Source organism: Notolabrus celidotus, chromosome 14, assembly GCF_009762535.1.
Source record: "Notolabrus celidotus isolate fNotCel1 chromosome 14, fNotCel1.pri, whole genome shotgun sequence".
NCBI lineage: Eukaryota > Metazoa > Chordata > Actinopteri > Labriformes > Labridae > Notolabrus > Notolabrus celidotus.
In genome coordinates, this window is record NC_048285.1 from 19,996,510 (window position 1) to 20,014,981 (window position 18,472).

An 18,472-nucleotide genomic window follows, 5' to 3' on the forward strand; every position below is an offset into this window, starting at 1 on the left:
CAATAAACAGCTAAACAGGGACACCTTGTGGCCTTTTTAGGCTACTACCTTACACACACACACACACACACACACACATATATATATATATTTATTCTTAGCATTTATTTTTACATTTTTTTCTGTATTGTTAAAATATTCTTGTGTGGAACATTTTTACAGTGAAGTTGTTTTTAATGGAAGTTATCTGTAACCTGCGTAGTTTTCGTAGTTATTTAGGTGAGGGAAAATTCAAAATAGTGATCTCACTGTAGAAGCATGGGGATATGGCATCATCTTATGGAATGTTTACAATGCCAAATGAAATTATAATCAATATTTCAGAATAATTCCCACCAATAGAGTATATATAATGGTGGGATGTGTAAGTTTGAATTATTCTGATCCAAATCTTATCTTATAACTGCTACCAGTGATCAGAATCAGAATCAGAATCAGCTTTATTGGCCAGGTATGCTTGAACACATAAGGAATTTGACTTTGGTAAACTGTGCTCTCTTTATACAAGGCATAAGAATAAGACATACAAATAAAAAATATATATATAATAACAATAACATCAGCTTTAAATACAAAGGAACAACATATAGGCATGACTAATATGTACAGGCTAAAATAAAATGATAATAGTACAGTGGTGAGTAGCAGAGGTAGTTTTTACATTAAAAAAAATAGTAGTTAAATAATAAAAAAATAGAAAAATGAAATTCTGCTGGGAGAATTGTTGCATTGTGTATTTACATGTATATTTACAGAGTATTGATCCAACAGGTATGACACTGTTATGGTTTAGTGTTCATCAGAGTGACAGCCTGGGGGAAGAAACTGTTCTTATGGTGGGTTGTTTTGGCGCACAGTGATCTGTAGCACCTGCCGGAGGGGAGGAGTTTTAAGAATTTGTGTCCAGGGTGTGATTGTTTCCTTGATAAAAAGTTACCCCTGGTTGACTTCTAAAAAATAAATAAATATAACAATGAGCCAAAGAGCCACTCTTTTGAACGGCTCTTTGAAAAGAACGGCTCCTCCAGATCCGGTTCCCTTCAAAGAGCCATAAATCCCATCTCTACTATCCTTGTTGTACGGTTGTAACACAGCCAGCAGAGGGCAGTGTTGCACATTAAGGAACTGCCGTATCTGCATTTACTTATGACGAAGAAGAAATATGGACGCTCTCCTCAGATTGGTCGATGGGTTGTATGGGTGAAGCACAGTTGACCAATCGTTCTTCCTCATTGTTGAGCTTTGTCCAATCAGTTGTTTTGTGGGCGGGATGTTATCTTGCAACACAATCGTCCCCAAACTCAACCGTTGAGACTTTGCAGTTTAATACAGTGAACACTGTGTTGTAGCTGTTTATAGACACACATCAGACTTAATCAATACAACCATATACATTATCTACAAGTGTGCAAGTCGATGATTAGGCTATAGCAAGCTAACTTAACAAAGCTAACCACTTAGCCTACACAATGCCAAATTTTTGCGCGGCCCCGAACTGTACACGGAAGAGTACACAGTCAGATTTGGCATTTTTTCGATTTCCACGAGATCCTGAGAGGTAAGGCATCATAAATATTGTTATACTTGTCGATCAAAACAAATCACTTCTGTTTAACTGATAGGCACAAACATGACTGAGAAACCTTGACAACTTAGTCCCACGTTTTAAGTGAATTGCAGGATTCCCCCCCCCCACTTTTCAATAGCTTTATTATTGTAAATTAGTATACTTATTATATTACTTATATTAGTATAAGTAATCATCTTATGAAAATTTGTAATCAAATATTGAAGCTAAGTAATGCACAGCTGTTTTAACTGGAGTGTTTTTGTCTCACATCAGTGCTTTTCTTCATTGAGCTCACTTCTAGATATCAGTATTTATTTTTTGTCATGCAAATGTTTTGATTGAATGGATTCTGCAGATATGAAACATTTTGCCATTAGTAATAAAATAGAATTCTCAAGTTTTCAGTAATTTATTGCAGATCTTCATATTCAAAGAGCTCTTTTGTTTATGATTGACATTGCTTTAAAGGCTTGGAGAAGTATTAGAAAGTTTAAGGGACAGTAGTCTACGCCAGGGGTTCCCAAACTTTTCAGCCTGTGACCCCTAAAATACCGGTGCCAAAAACTTGCGAACCCCACTATCTCTCAAAGTGATTTAATGTGTCTTTATTTAGCTTGTCTGCAGTCAATCAGCCTATCTATATGAGCATGTGGCTGTGTTTCTACTGCTACTGATGCTTTTGATAATTAGGCAAGGCAAGGCAGCTTTATTTGTATAGCGCATTTCATACAAGAGGGCAACTCAATGTGCTCTACATTAAAACATTAAAAGCATTGGAAACATTCAGACAGACATACAATAACACAATTAAAATGGCAAATATAATAAAACAGAAAAGAAAAGGAAAATTAGAAATATATTAAAAATTACATTAAAATTTGCATTTAAAGTGGGTTAAAATGAGCTAAGATAGGAAGGCAGTGACAAATAAAAAAGTCTTAATCTTTGATTTAAAAGAGGTGAGAGTTGGAGCAGACCTGCAGCTTTCAGGGAGTGTGTTCCAGATATGTGGTGCATAATGACCGAACGCTGCTTCACCATGTTTCGTTCTGACTCTCAAGACTGAAAGCAGACCAGTACCTGATGACCTCAGAGGTCGAGGTGGTTCATACAGTAACAGCAGATCAGCAATGTATTTTGGGCCTAAACCATTCAGTGCTTTATAAACCATCAGCAGGATTTTAAAGTCTATTCTCTGACAGACAGGAAGCCAGTGTAGGGATCTAAGAACTGGAGTGATGTGGTCTACTTTTTTGGTCCTTGTTAGGACTCGAGCAGCAGCATTCTGTATGAGCTGCAGCCGTCTGATGGACTTTTTAGAGAGTCCTGTAAAGACCCCATTACAGTAGTCTAGTCTGCTAAAATTAACTGTTCACTAACCCTAAACGTAGGGGTCATCTGGCAACAAAGAAAGGCAGATAACTCATCACATTTTCTATTTTCAAGGTTTTATTTCAAGTTTAGCAACTAATTTCATCCATATTTTTTACTTTAATGGGTAAAATGTACTAATTCTAGATAACTGTAAAAAGAAAAATTCTCAAAGACATCTCACGATCCCCCAGGGGGTTCCGAACCACATTTTGGGAACCCCTGGTCTATACCACTCTAACTTTTAAGATGCATATGGAATTTTTTTCAAATATCATATATCCATTTTAATTTATGCTGCTTTTTTCAGATGCAGAATCTGGGTAGAGAACTGCCGCAGAGCAGATCTTGAGGCGAAGACAGCAGATCAGCTTAACAAGCACTACAGATTATGTGCCAAACACTTTGACCCTGCTATGGTGTGCAAAACAGTAAGTGTCATACGGTTCTTACCATTAGCCTGACAGAAAGTTTCCACTTAGTTAACAAAAACATGAGTCTCCCAAATGTGCTTATTTGAGTTCATTTATTTCCAGAGCCCCTACAGGACTGTGTTGAAAGATACAGCCATTCCAACAATATTTGATCTGACAAGCCATCTCAAAAATCCTCATACAAGGCATCGCAAGCGGATAAAAGAACTCGTAAGGAACACCTTTTAATGTTATGTCAGATGCACCTGTGACAAAAGACAATTTGGCCCTTTTTTGTCTGTTTTTTTAATCAACTTCCATTTTTAATTTCAGACTGAAGAAGATATACGGAAGATTAAAGAAAGAAGATGTAAGTACATTAATGTCAAATAAAAATACGTAAATAAGAAAACATTTTCTTTGCATTCATAATAAAGGAACTTATTTATCACAGATGCACTCATTTTTGTTTTGTTTACCTCCAGTGGCATCTTCTATTGAACAGCTCGTTTCCAAAAAAGATGCATCGGTTGAAGATGGCACAAGTACTAACGAGGATGAACCTCAGTTGTCCACGGAGGAGAGGGAGTTTCGTGAATATCTGAGGTCCTTGTTTGAGGTTGTGGTCATGTTAGGAAAACAAAGCATCCCCTTGGTGGGCGATAAAGCGTCTGAAGCTGGACCCAACAACTTCCAGGCCCTCTTGGATTACAGGATAAACGCTGGAGATGTAGCTCTGAGGAAACGCTTTGAGGCAACAGCTGTGAACACAGAATACCTGTCTGAAACCCAGCAGAGCCAGCTCCTGGACATCTGTGAGAACACAGTGAGGGAGGAGATGCTGATGGAGGTGCGAGAGAGTCGCTTCTTCTCCCTGGTGACAGGTGACCTCATTGATTTTGCCAACGAGAAGCACCTGCCTCTTTTTTTACGCTATGTGAATCAACAGAACGTTCTGCGGGAAGAGTTTTTGGACTTTATGTCTTTTGAAGGTGATGAGGCTGCACTGGTAGAGAGACTGGAGACACAGCTGACTGACCGTTGGAGTCTTAGCATGGAGGACTGCCGCGGTCAGGCCCACAAAGCCACTGGTACCTCCACAACCAAGATGAAAGCTGTTGCGGTGTTACTTTTGGAGAAGTATCCTCTTGCACTGCATATGCCTTGTTCTCATATGGCCTTGAATATCCACCTGACAAACAATCTGCCTTTTCCCAATGTCCAAGTCGTAATGGAGACTCTGCGGAGGATTGGTGCATTCTTTGATGTCCCTTTTACCCAGGATGAGCTAGAGAGGGCCATCTTTACTCACTACCAGAAAAATGAAGAGAAGATAACAGCGCTGAGACAAGCCTGTGTGTCAGGATGGACAGAGCAGCACAGCGCTTTTGATGTGCTTCTAGACATGTTGCCTCCACTGCTGCTGTGCATGGACAGCATCTGGGAAAATGAAGAAGGAAAGTTTTCTAATGCTACTACAGCAGATGCATACGCAATCTCAGAAACTCTTGCTGATTTTGAGATTGTCGTCACCATCGTCATCCTGAAGAATGTTCTCACATTCACCAGAGCCTTTGGGAGGAATCTTCAGGGGGAAACGCTTGATGTGTTTTTTGCTGCAAACAGTCTAACTGCGGTGCTGCATTCACTGAACGAGGTCAATGACAACATTGATGTCTACCATGAGTTCTGGTTTGAGGAGGCTGTGAGTGTGGCCAATGCAATGGAGATCCCTGTAACGGTACCAAGGTTGTTCCTACGGAAGCAGCGTGCAGCCGATGTGGGAGAAAACCAAACAGAAGCGTATTATAAGGAGTATGTGACTGTCCCAGTCATCCACGGCATCATGCAGGAAGTAGAGGACATGTTCTCTGAGACCAACCTCAAAGCTCTAAAGTGCCTCTCCCTGGTCCCAGCTGTCATGGGCCAAATGAAGTTCAACACCACAGAGGAGAACTACGCAGACGTGTACCGCAACGACCTCCCAAACCCTGACACGCTCCCCGCAGAGCTCCACTGCTGGAGAATCAAGTGGAAGCACCGGGGCAAAGAGGTTCGCCTGCCCACCACCATTCACGAAACCCTCCAACTGCCGGACGTGAAGTTCTTTCCCAACGTGAACTCCTTCCTCAAGGTGCTGTCCACCCTGCCTGTGCTGAAACTCGAGGACAACAGGAGCAACACAGCAAGCGAGCGGCTGCAGGCTTATCTTTGCAACATGCCCGCCAAGCAGTGGAACAAAAGTCTTGCGATGCTCAACATTAACACTCATGTCAAACATGACTTGGACGTGATGGTGGACAAATATTGCAGAATATATTCTGAGGATGAAGCTGAAGCTGAGACTGAAGCTGAAGGAGTGGCTGAGGCTGAAGCTGAAGGAGTGGTTGAGGCTGAAGCTGAAGGAGTGGCTGAGGGAGATGCAGAAATGAAATGAGGAGAAAATGACTGACCCTCATGTACATATTGATGTTTGTGCCCATAAGCATATACAGTAATCCTTTTAATACACCTGTAAAGCAAGAAAACATTCCCTTAAGGAAGAGGAAAGATACTTTTCTGAATCAAGGAGATACCTGGTATCTCAGAATTCTGACTAAAGCTTTTACAAAAAAAAATCTGCTTCAGTATTCAGAATCACCTTTTTTTTAAATTCTGGGATAAATATCTTGTAAATTTAGAAAAAAATGCAGATTGCTTGGGAACTTCTCATAATTCTGAAGTATCTCATAACTTCAGAAAACTCCTCTGCAGTAAAGAGATACCTGATACAATTTTTGTCATCCCTGGTTTTCAAAAACAAATCCTTTACCACTGTTCTTTTTGTATGTTGTAAAATTAACTCCAACTTGCACTGTAAATAAGTATGTAGTATTTTGGAAAAAAGTAGTTGAATTGAATAATAGCTCAGTGTCTTGGGAGAATGGAAACACCACAACAAAGTCCAAGAATGGGGGGCAGTATCAAGGCTGGATTTGTTCAAAAACCTCCTTGTGATGATTGTGGGAAAGAATGTTGAAGCCAGTTTTTCTTTTACATGCATTGGTCATATTTTTTCAATAAAGGTGTGGAATTAACCAAACATCAACATCCACTGAGCTACTCTTTATTGTGTGTGTTTAATTCAAACCATACAATGAAGACAAGTTCCAAGTTACTATTCCCAGAGAGTTCATTCGGTTCATTGATTCCTCTTCACTGACTGTGAGGCAGGAGGGGCACAAGAGGGAGCAGTTACACCAGCATCAGCAGTATCCCTCAACTCATGAAGAGAAGCCATTTTTGTATTGTTTTGAGGTGTTATTGGTAGTTAAAGGGTCTCAATGATTTTTTTGGTTCTTTGTGATTGAAATATATGTGATCAAAATGTTTGTGTTCAAAAGAAGGAAATTACTGATGAGGCATTTGCTGAAAAAAAAAAGACAACAAATCTCTTAATGTTGTGTTTTGTGAGACCAGAATTGTTCAGAAAATTGTGTGATTTTCCAGAAAACTTCCATTTACAGTCTGTTTTTTAGTTTTGTAAAATAAAATGGTAAAAGTTGCAAAAGGATGGGACTGCTTCTTTGCAATGTTATTGTCTTCAGTTGTATATCATAGCTTCATAACTTTTGGAAGCATCTACTTTAGTAAACACCTTCAAATAGAAATAAAAGATTGAGATGAGACGAAAGTAAAATGTTTCATTGTTGCACTTTGAATCATTGGTACCTATTTTTTTTTTCTTTCTATCAGTTTCATTATCGGCCATTTCCCGCAGCTGATTCCACGAGAAGCTGCTCCAAAATCTTTTGTCTTAGTGACATGTCCTGACATGGCAGCTCACGGGTTAAATGTGTCCCCTCCTTCTTTGCTGGCCAGACTGTGACGAGCTCAGGTGATAGTTCAGCGTGCACACTCCCGGTGCAGACCCCGGGCATCACACAAATGTGGGTGGGGTCGCTTTGATGCGCAAACCAGACAGCAATGTACACACCACGGCACAGCCCCCCGAAGTCCATTTAAAACTTCCTATAAGGACAAACAGCCTGCAGGAGGAGGGAGCCAGGGAAGCGTGGGGGCTCCACTTTCAGTACTGCCAGTGAGGGATACTCAACAGAGAATTACATAAAGCTAAAGGAACCCTGACTGGACAGAATCTGATGGTGCAGGGTGAGGGAGCGAGCACTAGCAAGTCTTCGAAGTCGTGAGTAAGACGTTCATTGACACGTTTCTACCTGATTCAGAGCTTCTTTTCTGTGCATCTTCTTCCTATCAGCCTCCTAGCACTCATTCATCATGGCTTGGCCGTGCATTACGCGTGCTTGCTGCATCAACCGCTTTTGGACCGAGCTGGACAAAGCGGACATCGCGGTGCCTTTGGTTTTCACCAAATACTCGGACGTGGCCGACGTGCATCATCTTCCCCATCACCCGCAGCCGAGGCTGAAGAGGGCCGGAGCCATTGCCATAGAAACCGAGCCTCATCCCGGCGGCGAGCAGCAGGAGGCGGCAGGGAAGGCACCGCCCGCGACGGGTGCCGCAGCGGGGAAAGATGGCTCTACTGCGTCCGTCATGCGCCAAGACTACAAGGCGTGGAAAGTGCGCCCCGAACCCAGCTGCAAACCCAGGAACGAGTACCAACGCTCTGCGGCTCCGTTCAATAATGAAACTCAGTATCAGAAGGATTACAAGCCCTGGCCTATACCTAAGAAACACGACCACCCCTGGATCCCCAAACCCAGCCCCACTGCTACATCCTCTGGTGTCCCTGAGCGAAGCGCAGGAAGCGGTAAGATGGAGCATGCCGAGGCCGAGAGCGGCGTGGAGAAGAGCGAGATCGAGGAGAAAATTCAAGAAAAAGTGAAAGAGGTGACGAAGAAGAGCGTGAAGAGGGAAAAGTCAGCAGAGAGACAAAGTGTGGAGAAGACGGAGGGACAAGTTTCGGCAGAAGCAACGAGCGCCGAGCAGAGGAAAGGCAGAGCAGCTGCAGACGCTTTAAACAGGCAGATCAAAGAGGTTATGACGACTTCTAGCAGCTACAGGTAAGTGCGTGAAAACCAGTATTTATTCTTAATGAATTGAATAAAAAAGTATTGTGTATTTGACTTTCCTGTGACTTTACAGTGTGTTCAATAAATCATCTCTGCTGCATTCAAGTGCGCCCTACAAACTACCATTATAGTAGCCCCTGTGTGTTCTACTACTATGTCCACTTATACATCGTTTCAATATTATCAAGGGAAATTTGGCACTGCATGCTCTCTCTTGTTACAATCTCCACTCATCTCTAGAGCAAACTGATATAGCCACATGATAAAGGTTGCACTATTGATTTTTTTTTCAGCTTCGTCCTCCCTAAGAGTACTATCAAATTAATGCTGCAGCCCATCATTGAGCCTGTAAAAGGGTCTGAATGTAATCATGTGTCTTAACATGGTTTCTCAGCTCAGGCTTCCTCCAAATTAAACTGGGGTGCATAATAAATGCAAGCTAACAAGACTCAGTGGCTTCAGTCTGCCCCTCTGAAATATTAAAGTTAATGTACGCTGCTCTAGTGACCTATATTATCCTCTTTTTGTTTGTAGGAAAATCTTACACCAAATTTAAGTTTACCAACCGAGAAACTAAATGTGCCAGGTATTAAAGCAGAGTTACAAAATGATTTGTTAGAATTAAAATACAAGGTGATATGAAACCCAAAGAAAAGCCACGTGACTTTATATTTAAGCTATGATTTAATATCTGTTTGGTGAAACAGGCAAGTTGCAAGTTTATTATCTAAAAAAATATCTCAAATAGTATTTTCTTAATTTCAAATTGCAAAATATAACTAACAGACAAATGCACCCAACATTTTGAGAGTTAGTTATTAGAACAAAAACTTTAGTTATTATCAACTGTGCTTTCAAAGTCCATGAAGCTTGAGAGCAGAAGTCTGCCCAGTTGGATTAAAAAAAAAAAAACATATGCTTTCATGCCAGTACTTAAATAGCTCAAACTCATACATTAACACATACGATGCTAAAAAGCTAGTATATAAGTCTCTCACTGTCAAACAAAGCTGAAATACGAGCAAGTCCTATAAAGTGTTTAACACTGTGTATCGATTGCATTTAGATAGCTGCCTCTGGTGATGTGTATCAGTCGTTATTTTACACAGGAACCGGGCAGTATGAAGACTGTAATCAATTAACAGGAGAAAACTTCTTCAAATATTCAAATTTTGATCAACAAACTTGTTGAAAATGTGTATTTATTTCAGCATTACCAGTACCAACACTGTCATAAAGTTTATATGTGTCATGAAAGACAATACATAAAATGCAATCTTAATTTATTCCAGAACTGAAACATTTGGTCTATATTTTTTTATTTGGACTTCACAGATTTATAAAGAACTCCGTTGATAGGCAGTCAACTCATAGTGTATTTCTTAAGCAGAAATTTAAACATCAAAATAGCTCAGTAACTAAAACGCCAAGTTGTCCATTTATTCTGAGTAAAATAAAACCTCTCTGGCTTTTATTTTTTTGTTTTACCACTTCTATGTTTAGGACTGAGTTTAAAGCATACAAGGATGTGAAACCAGTAAAGCCCATCAAAGCTCCATCTCAGTATAAACCCCCAGTGGAGGAGACCAGTCTGGAAACCAGCTACAGTGCCACATACAAGGGGGAGCAGGTGAAGGCCCAGCCCGCTGACAACAAGGCGTTGGAGCGCAGGAGGATACGCAGCCTGTACAGTGAGCCCGGCAAGGAACCCACTAAGGTGAGAGCATGTCCACACACAGATCACACATTTAAATGCAGTAATAATTGACAGTTAAACTAGTATATAGACCAAGTAAACCCATATTTTATCACACTGTCAGTTAAACCTTGTTTCAAACTTGGCAGTGCTTCTATCTTAGTATTTCTTTATTTTACACTCTGAACACAATCTGCACAGTGCCCTACTGGCAGCTGATTGGTTCTCAGTCTAATTAAACACCATTAAAATACATGCATATCACAGTGTTGAGTCATTTTAAACGATAGCCTTGGTCATGTGTGTTATTATTCAATGATGTTTACAACTCAGCCAGGAAAACATTTTAAGAGCCAATCTGCAACAGTATTTTTTGTATTTGGGTGCTACTAGTCCATTAAATGTCTGTCTTCATTTGTCATTCAAAAGTCTAGATGTGAAATTCCCACTCCGCCTCCTCATATCAGCTATCAAGGTGATTTTGCCTCTTGAGAAAAGCATAGTTATAAGTCCAAAGAGTAAAGAGGAATGAAGTCCATTTCAGGAGGTGGTTTAGGCAGAAGGATCTGTCAAAAGAAACCCAGAAATTTCAGACAATGGATATTAGGATTCATGTCCTGTGTGGGACCCAAAGTCAAAGCTAAGTTATCTTAAATAATGAAAATGTGTTTTTCATGACTTCACTCCATATTTGATTTGTAAACTTGTTTTCTTAACCTAACTAGGAAGCTTAAGTTTGGATGCCTAAACCCAACTGAACTGTTATTGTTAGCGGCTCATTATGGGCCATTATATGATCTGATTACTTTCAAAGCAGGTTCAAATGAAGAATAAACAAGCACGACGTAGGTAGGTAGCAAATTGTTATTCCAATTTTCATTTTTTGTAAAACCTTATCATAATTACATTATAACTTTCAGACTGATATTTATTGCACCAGTTTGGAAATGTATGATAAAAATCCAATTTTAAATCATAGAAAAAAGTGACTTCAACACATTTTTAAGCAGGCCTTCATTGGAAAATGTTCTTTACATAGACTTGTATGTAATATATATGATATAATATAATGTAATATATAACACAGTGTGTTTGGCATGCCATCAGCAGTTTGGACATAAATTGCTAAATAATGTGTCTGTAGTGTTTTCATATGGCCACTTCCTCTCTCATTCTTGTAGGACTTCTCAGAGACTGAGAGCAGCTCTGTTCTAAATCCGCTGTAGTCAGGTGTGTTCTCTGTTTCTTATAGAAGGCATGGAGGCTAACCTCAGATTGATCAAACCCAAACCTGCATACTGTACACACACATGCACACACACATAGTATGCGCCTTGGCCAGTGTGAGCCACAGTCACATGTATCACCCAGCTGCCAGATGCAATCCTGCAAAAAAAAAAAGTATCGGCCACATCTTCACTTTTCGCCCACCTCTAAGCCTGCATCACCTTCAACCCTTTGTGCAGATTAGTGGTTTCAAAACCTGACCATGCAGATTCTACAGGCTTATGCATGAAGGTGGACTCATTTATAAATAAAACAAACAATACAGTTTAGATGATAACAAGCTAACATATAAGAAATGAAACACAACAGAATGACTCAGAGGGATTCAAAGGTTTTCTAATTTAATAAGCTAATTGTTGAATAGCTCTGTGTAGTTTGCACTCTATTTTGGTGAAGCATTTTTTGCTATATCAGATAAAATATCATCTTCTGTATGTCCTTTTTTACGGCTGCACATAATAGACTCATCATGAATATGACTGCAGGCAAGCCGTTTAAGAGCCACAGTATAATATGCCAATAGCAATATGAAATGGTGCAGTGAACTTTTGGTAACACTGTATGCAGATGATGTCATCCTTTCATCCTGTAGTTTATAAACGTAGTCTCAGTAAGTGTGATGCAGCCATGGTAATCAACTCTGAGTTCTGATAATTGGAAGATATTTTGAATCTTAACTGGACTGTGTCGTGGTGCAGAGTGCCCTTTTGGGTTATACAGTACATTATCCTGTAACAGAATCATTCCGCCTTGTTTCACATTTACTGTCTGTATGACAATTTTCTAACTCAACATCCTTACATTTAGAAAAACTGAGCCTTTTGTCTTTTTTGTCAGACTATAGAAACGTTGTTCCTCTCTAAAATATACATTTTTTAAGGTTTATTTCTTCAGCTAAAGTTGAGCATGTTTGCAACTTTTTTGCTGTAAACCATCTCATTTACACAAATTAAACATTTTGGAGCCAATCCAGAAGTTTTGCTGTTTTTGCATTGTTGTGGCAGCTCAGGCAGATGAAGATTTGCCTTGCTTTAGAGACCTTTGGTCTCTGCACTCACATTTTTCCTATCAGTGCTGGAAATTGAACCAGCAATCCTGTTAGTCACACGGCTGGTTCTGAAGTCATCAGTAGTTTTCCAACACTTTCAGTCCATGGTTTAATGTTTGCAAAAAACATTAAAATCTTTAAAGCATAAGCAACTAACATCATATACTAATATAAACCTTTGTTTATTATGCTTTCATTAAAAATTTGTTTTAATGGGAAGCTGCACGAACCACTGTTCCTTAAGGTTTTGGCACAAAGTCACCTTTTGTGCTGTCTAATTGTTTTTAATCTTCATTGCACTAACCACATAATGCAAATATCACCTTTAGCATATGGTGTCATTTGCACTGTCATTTTATAGAGTAACTGGATCCAAAAGGTATGTATTGCATGCTAAAAAGGGACTTTGACATGACTTAGTCTCCACAGATTAAGGAAATGTTGAAATGCACTTATTTGCTATTTTGTTGAGATTTAGAAGATTGTACCCATCTTACATTTGATGCTCAAAATATAGCTACAGCTAGCAGCTGTTGATGGAAGTTTCCAGGAAGTCACCGTTCCCAGTAAGAAAAAAGTTTGAAGCCCTTTACACATTGCAGTTCTGCAGCCGTGCCATAACAAAGTTCAGCTGTCACTTTGTACCTGGACTTTGAGCACTGAAGCGACGTAATATTGGCATTCCATTGTGTGATGTTAGACTGCACTGTAGCATTGTGGTGGTACGAGAGGCACACACACTCACACACACACACACACACACACACACACACACACGCACACACACACACATACACATACACACACACAAATGCAATGCTGTCCTGCCTTGCCTGTTCAGGTATTACACATCGCCACTGTCTTCCCAACATTACACCCCTGTGACAACCTCTGAAGGAGGAACAGAAGTGGTATGGCTCCGTCCCACCAAACCTCCTTGCTTTACATAATTCAGACAAGGCGTGACAGGGCCGTAAATATCCCGCCTTGAAGTGGCGGTGTGTAAGAGCCTAGTGTCAGAAAACCCAAAGACCCGCAGCTAAGCTAATCTAATGTGACCACAATTTTATGTTTAATGGAAAGTTGTGAGAGTGGAATTGATCTTTTTAACTCTTCACAAGAAAGCAAACAAATGCAAATCCCAAAATAGCAAACAATCTTTGATATGGATGAAAGTTAATGTGCTAATTTTGAAAGGTGTTATATCTATGCTTCTCTTCTCCTTTAGGCGGATAAACCAGTGTCTCGCCCCAAACCAAAAAAGACCCCGACAACAACAACAGGGAAGATGGTGAAAAAATCAAAAGAGAAGATGCTTGCCAGTTCCCAGTCAGCAAAGAAGAAAACATCTCCGGCCGCCGCAGAACCCAAACCAGAGGGAGCCGTGACGAAGAAGAGCAAGGAGATCAGCAACAGACTGGCTGAAGCGAAGCAGTAAACGTAGATAATGTCAACACTGTAACGTGTTTGATCAAAAGGCTACGTGACGAAATAGTCAAACTTCTTCCCTTTGGTTTGTTTTCTGACCTGTTGTTTTTGCTGACTGTCATATAATGTTCACCTTCAAACGGGCACTGATGTTGAGCTTTTAGAATAATGCAAATAATTTCACTGTAAACGGTGAGTGTGAGCGTGTGTGTGTGTGTGTGTGTGTGTGTTAATGTGTGAAAGTGTGATTTCTTGTATTTTGATGCACAGAACCGCTTTATATTATTGAGCACATAATTTGCACATTATTTATATGAGTTGCGTTTGGCCTCATAAAAAAGAGCCATCAGTACACATGCAGTGTGTGTATGAAAGGGCATTTTTACTTGTGTCTGAATGAATAATTCAGATTAATATTAAAATGATTGTATAAAACGTTAAAGAGATGCTTTTTTTCTCTGAGACTGTATCACACGAGGGATTTTGTTAAGTGCAAAATCTGTTTGCGTTTCCTGGTTACAGTGCCTCCGCTGTATGGTCCTGGTTTTCATTTCATTGTTCTGGATGATATCTGGTTTCATCAGTTTGGTTGCTAAGAAACCAAATGAACTGTAATATAATTGCTACAGCTTGCATGCAGGACCCTGTTTTTGGTTGAGTAGCAACATTTAGGCAGACTACATGTCACAGTCACATGTTAGCTTGTAAATTGAGCCATTTAAGATAAATGTAGAGGGGCGAGACCCTGTCAATTATAATGCATGTGTAGTTCTAGATCCTGGTCACACTGAAAAGTACATACACTGAGTAAAATCATAGTCTAGTGGCTGTAAAAGCTAAAAATCAAACACACCAGCAATATGGTTTCACCCACAAACACATTTCTGGCAGTCTTAAGTGAAGGTCATCTCCTTTGATTTTAAGGCAAAACTGCAGATTTTACAATGACTCAGTATTTTGTGACGTACTCCATCCTCTCCTCTGAGCAGTGATGTTGTAGTTGTGCTTATTAGCCCAGAACTTCTCGTATTTATTCAGTAATTCCCACTCTGAACAGGCTGATCTCTCCAGGTGAAGAAAGGACAAGGAATGGCCAGGACTCATAGTTCAGCTATCAAAAGTGCTGCTGTATGAAATTGCGCAAATCACATGTGTTCATTATGAGCGTGACATGAGATGTTTTTACTAAAATGTTCTCAAAAGCCTTCCCTCTCTGGATGTTAACACATTTGTCTCCAGTGATGCCCTTAGCAGCCGGCGTGGCTGCAGTGTGTGAGAGCATTACCCACCGTAAAGTCTGCTTCCAGTTTTAGCCTCTGCGTGAGTGAATGAGAGAATTTCTGTGTGTGACCTCTACAGCCTGCTGCCTGCTAGCATCAAGTCTGACCCGACCACTAGACGTGCTGCTATGCACTCAAACACTCTGGTGCTAAATCTCTCGTTGTTTATGCTGTCTGGTTTGGACTGCGTGTGACGTTGGGCCACGGTGAAGTGATGATATGACAATGTCATACCACTGTAGACATGTTGTGATATTGTGCTTGTATTCTCAGCTTGCTCTGAATGAACTCTGAATAAAATGATGATAAAGAATACTGAATTGTGTTTCCTTTGTGTTAGGCATCAGTGTTTTGTTGTAGTGTATGTTTGAAATTCAATTACAGTATTGCACCATCAACACCCTTCATCTGACAGAAGTATTCCTTTTGACTTGCAGAATGTTCCAAAAGATGTTCTTCAATGAGAATAATTTGTCTTGTTGTTGTTGTTTGGTTGTTTTAGGTTATGTTGGAGCATTTTTGACTTAATTAGATAAGACAGATGAAGGAAGACAGGAATTGTCAGAAGTATAGAGCGAGGGATGACATGCAGCAAAGGGTGTGACTGGGAGTCAAACCAGAATCCTGTGCAACAAGGACTGAAGCCTCTGTGCATGGGGCACACATTTTAATACCAGGACAAACTGGTAACCCATAATAACTTTTTGATTTGTAGTTTTTATCATGTAGTTTAGTAACATTGTAATAGATATATCATATTTCCAATAAATATATTTTTGCAGTTGCTGCATTAGCCTTCCATTGCTAAATAAGGACTGATTTCATTTATCTTAGGTATTCTATTCACAACTAAATGTTTATTTGATAAATACAGATGTATCACACATTTATATATATGTCAGAGTGAAAAAGCAGAGTTATTAATGATTTATCCTGATTAGTTTCACCAAACTGTCATATTTAAAAGGTTCTAACTATATGTTTGCTGTTGTTTTTATAATTCACTATGTTTCAGATATTTCAAACCTTTGCCCAGTAGAATGGCCTTGATTTTCATTCAAGTGTTCTGAAAAAAGACATAATACAAGCTGATATTACCTAATATTATATAAATAACAAGAAGCCACTACAGTTAAAGGGTTTCTTGGGGTGTTCAGACAAGTCAGAATGTATCTAGGGCACAAAGGCAGCTGAATAAAAAAAAAATGCATTGTCATGCTCTCTGTATAAATATTCTTAGATAACAACGTAACAAGAAAACAAGGAAATAACTGGATTATGATTTTTTGTAAAAGAGGATTTAATTACATTAAAATAATACTGAGTTCCTAATATTTGCTTTTGTCATCAGTTTTTTGATACAATTCTGTTATTTCCCAAGAAACATGAGGGAATCCATTTCCAGGCCTAAGTTGTACTCCAACAGCACTCCTGCAGGCCAAAGTAAGCAAAGTGTGTCATTTTTTTTTTTTTTTTTTTTAATAGTTAGGTTGTTGGGTTCAGCAAAAAAAACAAACATGTAATACTCAAACTTCTCTGAACATTTTGAGTCATCCAAATGGATTTCATATGAGATGTCATCCCTGGATTGTGCTCTCTGATTTTTCTTGCACATAAGAGAGCACTTCAGAGATGCAAAATGTTTACATCTTCGCACAAAAATGAATCTTAATATAACGAGGGTCAGATTTAAAATGGAAACATGATTTGATCATTGTACATTTGATTCACTTACTAGCTTTTGGTTGCTGATTGTCATTTTCCTGTGAATCAGTCATCCTGACATAAAACTGCATGAATAATTCAGTTGTTATGGGCCCTTATGTTTGCAGAGCAGCATGAAATATTGAATAACAGATCAGCGATGGCACTGGAGCTGCCTAAGCTCAGTCCCCCCCCCTTAAAAGACTTGTCTGGCTGGTAACAGTCTTGCCTGCACAGCTAATTTTATTGTGTTGAATGGTACAAGAAATATATCATACACTTGTTCGACTGTGTATGAAACTCAGTCAATTTTCGTCATGTCAAGGCAAAAGACAAAGAAGAATTTATAGCCAAAAATAAAAGATAACTACTGTAACAAAAACTCTTTCAGTTGACTTATTTTTGTGAAAAAAAATTGAATGAATGTAGCAAATGTCAAGCCAGTGAACAAACAGACTTCACATAGGAGTTGCTAGATTGTGTGTCTACTCCAGATTATTAACTGACACACAAATGAAAGACATTGTTTACATAAATGTGTACCACAACCTGTATGGCTCTTTCTACACCTGCAGTGTTCCTTTCACCACATACTGCATGTCTTGGTTTGAGCTGTACTGACTTCACATTTAAAAACATGCACCCTCATGAAAATATTATATTTCTTAGACACGCAAGACACAGCACAGCTTGGTGCTGATAGTCAGCAAATCATGACCTCTAGTGGTTAGGATCAGTTGCACAACCTCAAAGCATCATGTGGACCTGAATCCTGTGAGAGGCGGATGAAGGTCTTTATTTAAACAACGATACAACACAATAGAAACCTTGGATGGACAATACAAGACAATGGATACACACATAATTTGCAAAATAATACAGGCATGGTATACAGTCTTGAAGAACCCTTTTTATGGCAAGTCTATATTGTATTTTAAGCCCTTCATCGGATTGATGATTCCTCCATGCATTTATTACCTCACATCCTGCTGGAACATCTAGATCTTACCAATGAAGAGAATGATTGAGGTACAGAACTGAAGATATAAAGGTATAGAAAGAAAGGGGGAAGAATAATCTGAAAAAGACATGACAAAACAGAACACGTTTTAGAACTGATTCTGACTCACAAGAAGATGCATATCAGACAAATCAGAGACTCAAAAAGAAAACTGATAGATAAGTAAATTACCTGTTGGCATTATTCAAAATTAATATTAAATTGTGAAGGTAAAATTTCCTTTTGTGCTGAAGCCTTAAGCAGACATGGATGCATACATTGACTCAGTTTTCGACTTATTTGACTCGTTTTCTCATTATCTCGGGATAACAAAGCTTGTTTTCTAAATATAACTGAATAATTAATGGTATCACCTTTAGATGAAATGCTCAGCTTAATTGCTCTAGAAAGTAGAGGGGTGGTTATTGTAGCTATCTTTAACCCTCCTGTTATGTTGCAGGTCATATCTGCCTTCCAAACCAGCTAAATGCAGCATAAAAATCTGGGCAGCATGGGACAGAAGAGGTGTTGTGTTAATTTATCAACATCACTTCATAAAAAGGAAAATCAAAATGTAAAATAAAATAAACACAAATCTATGTTATTTAAAGCAGGGGCGTCAAACTCATTTCAGTTCAGGGG

The 18,472-nt window shown here is 39.3% G+C and overlaps 2 protein-coding genes across 4 annotated transcripts; both read left to right on the forward strand.

Annotated features, from left to right (window-relative positions):
• The first annotated feature begins 1,248 nt into the window (after positions 1-1,248).
• thap12b (THAP domain containing 12b) lies at positions 1,249-6,907 on the forward strand. Its single transcript, XM_034700884.1, has 5 exons — positions 1,249-1,558; positions 3,252-3,372; positions 3,478-3,585; positions 3,688-3,724; positions 3,840-6,907. Exons 1-5 carry the CDS (start codon positions 1,470-1,472, stop codon positions 5,789-5,791), a joined length of 2,307 nt encoding a protein of 768 aa, XP_034556775.1. The 5' UTR covers positions 1,249-1,469; the 3' UTR covers positions 5,792-6,907.
• A 205-nt stretch (positions 6,908-7,112) lies between these two features.
• On the forward strand, positions 7,113-15,441 carry map6b (microtubule-associated protein 6b). 3 transcript variants are annotated; one of them, XM_034700886.1, is made up of 5 exons: positions 7,113-7,506; positions 7,613-8,378; positions 9,891-10,104; positions 10,513-10,558; positions 13,647-13,716. In XM_034700886.1, exons 2-5 carry the CDS (start codon positions 7,633-7,635, stop codon positions 13,652-13,654), a joined length of 1,014 nt encoding a protein of 337 aa, XP_034556777.1. In that variant the 5' UTR covers positions 7,113-7,506; positions 7,613-7,632; the 3' UTR covers positions 13,655-13,716. The 3 variants fall into 3 exon arrangements, with proteins under 3 accessions (XP_034556777.1, XP_034556778.1, XP_034556776.1); XM_034700887.1 differs by lacking the exon at positions 10,513-10,558 and adding an exon at positions 11,265-11,313 and having other exon boundaries at positions 7,113-8,378; positions 13,647-15,441; XM_034700885.1 differs by lacking the exon at positions 10,513-10,558 and having other exon boundaries at positions 7,119-7,506; positions 13,647-15,441.
• Positions 15,442-18,472: the final 3,031 nt, after the last annotated feature.

Coding starts and splice junctions, on each gene's coding strand:
- thap12b (XM_034700884.1), top strand. CDS start 1,470: ATGCCAAATTTTTGCGCGGCCCCGAACTGTACACGGAAGAGTACACAG. Junction 3,373..3,477: donor CTGCTATGGTGTGCAAAACA/GTAAGTGTCATA, acceptor ATTTATTTCCAG/AGCCCCTACAGGACTGTGTT. Junction 3,725..3,839: donor GAAGATTAAAGAAAGAAGAT/GTAAGTACATTA, acceptor GTTTACCTCCAG/TGGCATCTTCTATTGAACAG.
- map6b (XM_034700885.1), top strand. CDS start 7,633: ATGGCTTGGCCGTGCATTACGCGTGCTTGCTGCATCAACCGCTTTTGG. Junction 8,379..9,890: donor ACGACTTCTAGCAGCTACAG/GTAAGTGCGTGA, acceptor TTCTATGTTTAG/GACTGAGTTTAAAGCATACA. Junction 10,105..13,646: donor CCGGCAAGGAACCCACTAAG/GTGAGAGCATGT, acceptor CTTCTCCTTTAG/GCGGATAAACCAGTGTCTCG.